General features: G+C 38.1%; 1 protein-coding gene across 6 annotated transcripts; it reads right to left on the bottom strand.

Moving 5' to 3' along the window:
- Nucleotides 1-243: 243 nt before the first annotated feature.
- On the bottom strand, nucleotides 244-10,308 carry LOC132203253 (ATP-citrate synthase). Of its 6 annotated transcripts, none has more exons than XM_059630893.1 (22): nucleotides 10,167-10,308; nucleotides 5,491-5,668; nucleotides 5,315-5,437; nucleotides 5,167-5,229; nucleotides 4,806-4,996; nucleotides 4,488-4,746; nucleotides 4,225-4,437; nucleotides 4,008-4,165; nucleotides 3,785-3,953; nucleotides 3,587-3,610; nucleotides 3,044-3,238; nucleotides 2,869-2,992; nucleotides 2,698-2,813; nucleotides 2,444-2,640; nucleotides 2,231-2,390; nucleotides 2,054-2,174; nucleotides 1,762-2,000; nucleotides 1,613-1,708; nucleotides 1,341-1,550; nucleotides 1,142-1,285; nucleotides 811-1,084; nucleotides 244-750 (listed from the first exon to the last, which is right to left on the bottom strand). In XM_059630893.1, exons 2-22 carry the CDS (start codon nucleotides 5,644-5,646, stop codon nucleotides 659-661), a joined length of 3,324 nt encoding a protein of 1,107 aa, XP_059486876.1. In that variant the 5' UTR covers nucleotides 5,647-5,668; nucleotides 10,167-10,308; the 3' UTR covers nucleotides 244-658. The 6 variants fall into 6 exon arrangements, with proteins under 6 accessions (XP_059486876.1, XP_059486879.1, XP_059486878.1 ...); XM_059630896.1 differs by having other exon boundaries at nucleotides 3,044-3,226; XM_059630895.1 differs by having other exon boundaries at nucleotides 5,491-5,663.
- Between the last annotated feature and the right edge of the window lie 88 nt (nucleotides 10,309-10,396).

Here is a 10,396-nt window from a genome sequence, read left to right as displayed (position 1 = left end):
TATACATCGCATATTAAATAGCCAGCTTCCGATATGTTAGTTTGTGTTTGCAGTATACACATTGAAAGATACCTTCGATTCAACATGTACACTTTAAATCCAAATTTGAATGCTGTGCTACACTTTTAAAGTGCAACTATTTGTGCAACAATCAGGTAATTAGCATGTCATGAACAAAAACAAAATCCAAGGCAATTCTATCAAAACAAACGATTTTTACTCTTTGAGCGAATACACAAAAAATATTTTTTAATTTTATTTTACCAACAAGTAACAAATTAATTTTACACTAGTGTTCTCTGTTAAGTGAACATGCATCGTTAAGGAATGTAAGATACAAAAGATAAAAATGACATCAATTATTAAATTTGAAACAGAATAAAAATGCAGATCTATAAATAACAAAAGATGATCTCCAACAAATTAAATTGAACATTTAATCATGCAATAAAATAACATTTTCACTTTCAAGTTTCCGTCAGCAAATTTTAAATTCTAGAGCTTGCACCAAATCTCAAATTAACATTACATGTGTGAGAATCACGAACATAAAAATGGGGATGCTTAGGCACCACGTTGGTTCAAATGATAAATACAGCTAATAATAAATTTGTGCTGTGGGTGGGTACAAGTGCCAAACTAATTTTGCTCTCTCCGCTTAATTGTACTGCTCCGGGAGTACGTAAGAAATATCGTCCCACGGATGACGGTAAAGTCCTTGCCTCAACCTCTTCTGATCCATGTAGTGTCCTAAAAAAATGTAAAAAAAAATCAATATCTGGGCTATTTAAGGGTTTATTGATTAGGTACCAATAAAACCGATGCTGCGGCCAAGAACAAAGAGACTGTTGATGGACCCCATCTCAATGTACTCCTGCGCTTCCTCTCTTGTGAAGCTACCAGTGTTTCGCAGCATATCAACAAAGGAGACAGCAATGACACCATCGACATTCAGAATCAAGTTGGGCTTCTTTGATGTGGTGATTTTTTCCACCTCAAGGGCGTAGTTCAGTAGAGGGGTGGAGGGGAAGTTTTCAAGCACAAATTCTTTTATGATTTTCACACGCATGTCTGGGTTGTTGATCTAGTTGCAAATTCAATTAGTGATCTCAGAGATGAAAAATTACACGAAGAAGCTTACAGATTTGACTCTGTGGCCAATGCCCATAATCAGCTGGCCCTTCTTGCGCATGGTGTTGACGAATTCCATAGGAATCATGCCAGAGTCATAACCCTCACTAAACTGCTTGGCAGCACCGTCCAAAGCTCCGCCAAAACGATCACCCTAGAATTATATTTTTCTTCACAACCTGATTTTGCTTTTCTATTTTATTTAATACAATTGTGAGGAGTCCAGAAACCAGTGAGGAAACAAGGTCCTTGCCAGCGCGAGCGCAAACAATTGTGTTGTGGGCTCCAGAAACGGCAGGACCGTGATCAGCAGTGACCATCAAACACATTTCAAAGAATTTGCACACATAAGCTGGAAGTGGTCTTTGGAACCAGAGAAGGGAGATGACGCCACCCAAACCCATGTCGTTTTTCAGCACCTATTGAAATATAATAAATACTTTAGTTGAATTTCAGGATTATTTTTGCTATTATAAATTACATCACTGATAGGCATGCCTGCGTAGAGAAGCTCCTGACCTCTCTCGTCACAAATACTGGTCATGAACGATGCTGGTTTACGAATCAGTCCAAGCTCCTGTAGAAATTAAGGTAAAAATCGCGTTCAATTACTATTTGCCAAATTCTTACACTGGCCCAAGAATAATCCATAGGGACGGTGGGTGGTGGCAGCTCTGGCTCAGGGACAATGACACCCTCCTGGAGAAGACGATAATAGACTTCGTGGATTGCATCGCCCAAGTTGTCAAAGCTGGCGGGCACTGTTGCTCCAGCAGCGGTCAGAGCTGCATTCTTGGCTGATGCGGTTTCTCTCTCAGAGTTTGCGCACGAGCCAGCATGACCAAACTGTACCTCCGAGGTGAACATGCCTGAGAAATAAATTATTAAAATTTGACAGTTTCCTGATGCTGAATAAACTTACTGGCGCAGGTTCCTATGCACCAGGCCACAAGGGGCTTGGTGATCCTCTTGTCCTTCAGAGCATCGCAAACGTCATATTCTTCGGTTCCACCAACTTCTCCCAGCAGAACAATCATTTTGACCTAAACAAAGAATTCCGTCAGCAATATTGAAATTATGCTCTAAAAAATTTAATTACCTGAGGGTCAGCCTGGTAGCGAAGAATGTGGTCCATGAAGTTAGTGCCAGGGTATCTATCTCCACCAATAGCTACTCCTTCATAAACACCGTTTGTGGCCTTTGAGACAATGTTGTTCAGTTCGTTGGACATTCCACCAGATCTTGAGACGTATGCCACACTAAAAAAAAATTGTTGAATTCTCCCAAACTTCAAATGGCTTTTCTAATTTACCTGCCCGGCCTGTAGAGTTTTGAGTGCAGAATGTTGTCCATCATGCCTCCCGTGTTGCCAATCTTAAAGCAGCCAGGCTTAATTCCACCAACAGTGGCTGGGCCGATGATAGAAACGCCCTTTTCCTTGGCCAGAAGAATCAATTTGCGGGTCATGTTTTCCGGAATGCCTTCAGCGATGATAGCAATTGTGCGGATCTGGGAAAGTGAATTTCAAAAATGAAAAAGTTCAATCTTGTATAATTGATTGTATACCTGAGAGTAATTCATGGTTTCAATGGTGCTTTCATAGGCCGATCGGAGAGAGGCAAAGTTGACCAGAACATCAGCATCTCTATGCTTGGTCATGGCATCTTCCATCTTCTTGTAGACTAAAAATAATTAAAAATAAGGAAAACCGTCATAATTAATGTGCTAACTCATTACCATTAATGAGGATTTCCTTGTGTCCCCAGTAGAACTTTTGCTTGTGGTCTCCTGTAAAGGGATAGACCATGGCAACGACAGACGGCTCCGTTCGTCGGCAAACAAAGTCAAAATCCAACATGCTCTGAAAACAATAAATTAGAATTCTACAAATTTTCACTTTATTTACAAATACCTGGACGGCTCTGGTCTGCATGCCCCAGACGATGGCTTTGGTCTTCTTGGTGAACATGGTTTTTCCTCCATCAACGGTGTCAGCGCCACTGGCTGCAGCTGCAGCGGCTGCCGCGGCAGCAGCAGACGCTCCACCTGCTGCAGCGGCGGCGTTTCCTCCGCCAACGACAGAACCCTTGCGAGACTGATCAGGAGTCTAGTGTTTAAAATAGGCAAATGTAGCGCATTCCGCCACCAACACGACAACCATGCTGCTAGGAAGAAGCCCTTGGTTTGTGTGTTAGAATTATTACTATAGAGCAGTGCAAATAACCAGATATATAAGAAATAAAAGTGAAAAAGTCGGCAGAAAAAATTAATTTGCATATATGTACAAATAAAAAAGGTTGAGTTAAGACAAAAGAGGATTAATGAAAACAATAGAATTTGGATAGTATTTCTAATAATTGAGCCAATGCAGCCAAATTATAGACGACCAAACAAAACATAGTGATAGTGAGATTGTAAAAAGCAATTATTGCAAACATTTCTGCTGGTTACTCACTCCTGATCCCATTCCTGATTCAGACTGTACAATGGGAAGAAAAACGAAGGAAATATTATGAAAAGTTCACATGTGAATTGTGTGTAATCATTATATAAAATTTACAATGAAAGCTTTTGTGATTTAAATTGCGTACGATTATTGTGTGATTTTGAGTTATTTGTTTTTTATAAATGGAAATTTAGTAACAATCCTTACCTTGTCCTGTCCACCTGGCAGCAGGAAATTAGCTGTGCTGAACTCAACCTCAGTCTCCCTGGGAATGGGCCTCTTTCCAAGAGCCATGCCCACGATTGCAGTCATGTGGGTCTCGGGTCCAAACACAAACAACGGAATGCCCAAATTCTGGCCAACATCTCTCATGATCCTTGAATTTTTTCAAAAATAAGCAAAATTCATTATATTAATGCTTTTCTTCAACCTTAGGCCTTCCTGATAATTGGGTCCAGCTCGTCGAACAAAAATGGATACATTGTGCTCTACGAGCCTGGCCTGGTACTCCTGAAGGGCAGTGACAATACCTTTGAAAGTGGCTGCCACATTGGTGAAGTTAGCTATGCCGCCGCCGATGATGAGAACCTTTTGGAAGAAATTGAAACATCTGATGCAAGAGGCAAACACAAATTAAGTAAGCTTACTTTTCCTTCGGGGTGCTTCTGCTGAGTCATGAGGCTCAGAATGGTCTTGGCATACTCATATGTTTGCTGCTCAGATGGGGCACCAGAGTATTCGCCATAATTCGCTAACTCAGAGGCACCTCCAAGGTCGCAAATGGTGTCGGAGTAAATGACTGATGCGCCTCCTCCAGCAACCATTGTCCAAATACGACCATTTTTGTTGAGGATAGTCAACTAAATTTTTCAAATAATAACCTTTTTCATTTTATTTTAAAGATTTATACCTTTAAAGAGGCCCCACTTTTAGCGTCCAAATCAGCAATATATGCTTCCTCAGGATAGGCATCTCGTCCAAATGGTGGTGGGTAGTCAATTTCGCCCCATTTTGAGCGACAAATGAAATCAGCCGTTGCATCCAACTTGGCTGCCAAGTCCAAGACGTACACTTTGCCTCCAGTGATGACAAGAGGATTGATCTCCAGGTATGTGAAATACAGATCAACATACTGCTGGTACAGACTTTCGATGAAACTTGCTACCAAACTAAAATAAAAATTATCATAAGAGTCTGAACATAAAATTAATGTGAGTTAATAATTTACTCTTGCTGAGAGGCGTCAATTTGGGACAAAAGTGCTTTCTTGATGTTTGCTGCTGTAATGGTTTGGCCAACGGGCACCTCCAGTTTGACAGCCTTTGAGTCAACATCTCCAATGTCAACACCGCCTTCGTGGTGGAAAAGGATGGTGTCTCCAGTGCGGTGGGAATAAATGCACACATACGCTTCCTCGGCCTAGTAAAAAAGGCAAATAATGCAACAATGGAATTAATGAAAACGGTTTAAGTAGTTTTGTAAATAAAATACAAAAATACATCAAAAAATGTTAACTGTAACACAATTTTAACTTTATAAATTTTTAAATTTTAGTCTGAATATTTATGCATTTTGGAAAATTCACTTACTGGTTTGTGCGGCAAGAAGGGCTCAATAATAAAGCTTCTCAGCTTGCCTGTGGCTCTTCCGATCTAAAAAATACAAAAAAATTAATAAATTCATTTGTACTTGAAATATTTTACACCAAAGAAGACTGGAAACTAGAGCAAGAAGTACCTTGATATCCTTGCCGATCCTCTGCTCAATCCAAGACTTGGCGGTCGCAAGGTTGCAGTTGACTTCGATCAGGCCTAGTTTGCCTCGTCTCTTGATCAGCTGGTCGGGCTTCACAACCAGTTTCTGAAGACAAATTAATGTAAAATACTTGTATACATGAGATTTTTAAATCAAACCTCAGTCTGGAGCCAAGGGTTGGCAGCAACAAGGGCCTCCCATTTGGTGTTCTCGTCGACGGAGGCGAACCTGCAGAGGCCAGCGCCCGAAGTCGCCGATAGGAACCTGTTTAGCAGGTCTTTTCCTGTCGCTTCGCGGATCGCTTTTGCCGACATTTTTCAGCCAGTGCAGCCTTTTCTGAGGACAATGAGAGAGTTCAAATATTTATTATTGTCCAATAAGATAAAAATGAGAGTATAAAGAAAGAGAGAACGAGTGTGTTTCCGACCGGCTCTTACCGAGTCTCGAGTTAGAAAGAGCGAGGCATCTGAATGTTAAGCCAGAGGCTGCCGCTTTTTACTCTGGAAGGGGCAGCCACGGTGACCGACTGATTTGCCAGCAGATAAAAAGTAATTCACAAAGGGCACGGCGATATTTTGCTCTTATCAGCCCTCGTTTGACGCCAAAGATCAATGCATGCTTGTTCGATTTTAAAAATAGAATTTTGTCAATATTTCAAGGACGGGTTGCATTTATTGACGGAAAATTTTAAAAAGAATACGTCGTAGAAACAGGATTTTGTACTAAAATTGCAATGTCACTGTTTTTTACATGTTCGCCGCATTATGGTAATGACTGGCGATGATTCTGTTGTAGAGTAAATTCATCTCAGCGGTTACCTTGAAGAGAACAAAAAGTGCATTGTTACCACGCAGATTGCACAAAGATGAGGTTTGAAAGAAATAAATTAAGCATATAAGTGGATTTTCAAAAGGTCTCAAATAATTTAAAAAATACTTCACAAATTTACAATTTAATAAAAAAGAAAAATAATTAATTAATTGTTTTATTTTTTTCACTTTTTTTTAAATCTTAAGTATTCCAAGTTTGTATGAAATTAAAAAAATTTTGGTGTTACGAAAACCAACAATTTTTGGAAAAATTATTCCAATGATATTTTTAAAAGTGCGTAATAACATTTAAATATCTTTATTCAATTCACCTTTTTCTTCAATTTTCAAATTTAATTTTTTACCAGGCCGAATTTCACGTGTCATGTTGCTGATTGCGCGAGCGAGAAAAATTGCAAAGTAATGTCAGCGTGCCTGTTTTTTACAATTTAGGCAGAACGTGACGTCAAAAGTATCGACTAAAGAATGACCATCTGACGTCACGGGTGCCCTAGCTCGGTCGATTTCAAAGAGGGGTCACCGACTCGTCGCGTTGACGCGGAGAGACCGCCTGCGGTTCCACGCACGGAAATTGCACGCAGAACTTGCAGGAGTACCCAAAATCAATCGGAAACAGCCTCAATCTATTGATATGCAGTTGAACTGGACGTTTAAATTGAAAATAAATAAAAAATGTGGCAAACACATGTTGTGTTGTTACAATCGATTTGAATAACAATAACAGGTCGCTCTGTACAAACTGCTGTTCTATTTAATGACGCAAATTTCCAGTTGAAAAAAAAACAGCGAGAAAATGGGTTGACGAAATTGCATCAGCCGTGCGTAAGTATGTAAGTAAGTAAACCGATCAAAAGATAGACGCACGCGAGTCATTGTTCAAGAGCCAGCGAATTCGTAAATCTGCTCCTGCCAAAGTCACGTGACCCCTCACGCCATTCATCGCGTGATGTTTGTTCTAAGAACAGATTGGACTGCAAATCGCGCCTCCTCTCAGCCGGTGTTTTGGATTATCCCGTTTTTCCTTATACGATCAAATATTATTCTTGACAACTTTCACCTTTCTTGTTGCTTCGGAATGACAATTTCAAAACAAACAATACCGTCAAAAGAGAAATGTTAATATTTTTGTTTCACTCTAATTACACTAATTTGGCTCACTTTCATTATTGATGCAAAAAAATTATTTTTAATATTATAATTTTTCGTGCTTAAGAAAATTTGAATTAAAAAAAAATGCCTAATTTTTGCGTTTTCGCACGGGCATTTCCAAAATGAATAATGAAAACGTGCGGGTCTTCACGTTTGCTGTGATTGATGAGAAAATAAACGTCCTTGCAAGATAAGATTCATTCTTTCTCACAATCAATGATGACAAATTGACCTATCCAAGACAACTAATCAGTGTTTAATAGCAAGTTATTCATAAAGAGGTCCAGTTTTTTTAACATAACTTTGATTATTTTTTGTGGCCAGCAAGAATTACTCTCCTTAAACTGATCTCAGATTCAGAAAGTAAAAGTTAAGTTTAGCTCCACTTGCAAACCAACAGAAAAAGTATTGGTCTGAAAAAGTTGCCACACCCAAACCTCTCACCCAGCCAGATTTTACTTTCTAAATTCAATCGGAAATCTCAGAGGAAGTTGGTGTTGGACCCATTTATGAATAAAGATTGAATGCCCTTTAAAAATTCTTCAGAGAGCACTTTACAAGTTGCCCTTGTTTGCGTCTAATTGTAAAGTGATCAGACCTATGATCTGGAAAAAACAACATTCCAAACAGGACGACTTGCTTTTACCGTTTGACTTTTTTTTATATTATTGCACATTTATCAAAGAGCTACAACTGCGCAAGTAGAAAATTAAAATATTCTTTATAATTTCATTAAATTGTAATGTTTTCCTCATTTTGTATGTATTGAAAGAAGAAAGAAATATTTTAATATTTTTTTTATCTTATTAATATAATATAATAAATCTAAATTAAATCCATAAATGTAAGAACAATTAATAATGGTAAGCCATTTTAATTGAAGAGTTCTCAATTATGTAACTTTCTGATGAGAAGCCAAGGTGCAGAAATGGAGTTGGTCATTAAAAGATCATTGAGGCCAAAAGTCACCAAAATAAAGCCTCCGTACGTCTCATGGAAAAGCGTGTTAAAAGCGTGCAAGCGGCGTAAAAAACATTCGGCCCGGGAGTGAAGATAATATTAAATTTGACCTGAGACCCTCGGCAGCGTAATTGACGAGCCACCAGTCCATTTGTTGGCCCTCGTCATTATGTAATTTGTGATATAATTCATAATCACGTGAAAGGCACGTTTGCATAAAATCACACTATGTACGAAAAAAGTAATTTGCTCACCGATAAGATTAAGTCTTGATTGTATAACATTAGTTGAGCCAGTTTTGAAGGTGTGCATAAGTGCAAAAACTGTTGCCGAGCGAAAGAAACAGAGTAAATTGTCAATTAAGTAGAAAATAAAATGATAATGATTAATATTGAAAAAATAAGATTTAAAGTTAAAACTGGTAGCAAAAAATAAATATATTTGGAATGATTTGAATTTTTCCCCAATTTAATGGTAAGAATATTATTTTTAGGACATTTTAAGAGAAAATGTATTTTAAATTAAATCAATATATTGAAAAAATTACAACATGATTTTCGCAATAAGCTAATACGATAGCAGGACGGATAAAAATTATTTAAGCTCTAAAATGGTGATCAGATTTGTTTCTTTCTGAATTGTGTTTGAATTTAATCCAGATAAACTATTAACAAAATAAATAACAAAAAAAAAAACAATATTTTTGAGCTATTCCAAGTAATTTTTTATTAAGCATAAAAATCTTTAAAGTCAAACTTGAGCGTCGACCATTTATATATAAAAGCACCTTTTCCACCTGATTATAAAGGTGCGTCCCACTTAAATGGTGCACACGCGGCGTCCTTGACCGAGAACTAGAGACACCGCTTCAGAGGAGAAAGAGAAGATAATAAATTCCTTCCCAGCTATAGTCATTCAGCCTCCTCTGGTATTATTTATCTGGTTTTTGAACTCGGCGGAGAAATCATCATTATAAAAGACCTCTATTCTAAAAATATCCTCACAAAATACGAAACACCTTCCTTGAAATTTAATAAATTTCAAATAAAGATGAACAGAGCGAAACGAGGATTTTATAAATGCTTTAATTTCAGTGAAGAAAGGAAAGATGTATAAAAAGATAAATAAATTTCAGCAGCCGCGCTGTTAAAAAATGTTGAGATAATAAATATAATGGTTTCCGTTTGGTCACGGGGAAAGTGGTGCTCGACGTTTCGTATAAAAGAGTTTCTACTGACGAAGAGCTGCCGGCGAAAATTAGTCTCCAAAGGATGTCACTTTTCCTTTTCCACCAAAACGCCGCCGCAACTGACCAAAAGTGAAATTTTTACTCGAGAATATAGAAAATAGAATTTTCAAATCAAATATTGTAATTGTTTAATTGTCCAAAGAATTAGAGACTTTTGTGGCTTTTATGGTGAAGGATAATAATAGAAAAGTATAAAAATTGTTTTATATAAAAAAAAATATTCTACCTTTATTTCAATTCATTTTTTTTTTTTTTTAATAACAAAACACACCTACAAATAGAATAAAATATAATTGGCGATAATTTGATCAAAAATGGAATATAATTATTTTAAAATATAAAAGATTTGAGATTTTTTTAGCTTTCTCCTGAATGACTTAACAAAGCAAACCGATTGCAAATGCATTTTCCCATCAAATTTAAAGTCATCTGGGACGTTTCGCGTTCCCCGTGACCGCTTTTAGCCTACGATGGAATTAATTTGCATGCGTTTAACCCGTTCATCGGCACGGCGGAGCGTGCTGAAGTGACAAATAGTGGACAAATCGTACAATTACTCGCGACTCAAACAATGCACCGGCTCGAAATGACTGAAAGTCGGTCCGAAATGGTGTCGGATTCTGCTTTTGAATGGTCGGATACTCACCAGAACGAACGGCCGCGAATTATCCTGGTCGGTTTTTGCGAATTGTGGATCCACAAGAGCGCAGGAGACTCCCGTCGTCGGCGGTCAGCGACTTTCCTTCCACTTCAAGTTCACCGGATGATTCGCCGACCAGTCGATAGCAGCGCACTGCAGGAAGTGACGTCACTACGGGCACGTCTCTGCCTTCGAAGCGGGAGATTTCGAGTTTCAAGAAAATGTTTCGAAAAAAG

Source organism: Neocloeon triangulifer, unplaced genomic scaffold (genome assembly GCF_031216515.1).
Source record: "Neocloeon triangulifer isolate White Clay Creek 2 clone unplaced genomic scaffold, ASM3121651v1 ptg000017l, whole genome shotgun sequence".
Classification (NCBI taxonomy): Eukaryota; Metazoa; Arthropoda; class Insecta; order Ephemeroptera; family Baetidae; genus Neocloeon; species Neocloeon triangulifer.
The sequence above is the reverse complement of the archived record's forward strand: the minus strand, read 5'-3'. Positions and strand labels throughout refer to the sequence as shown.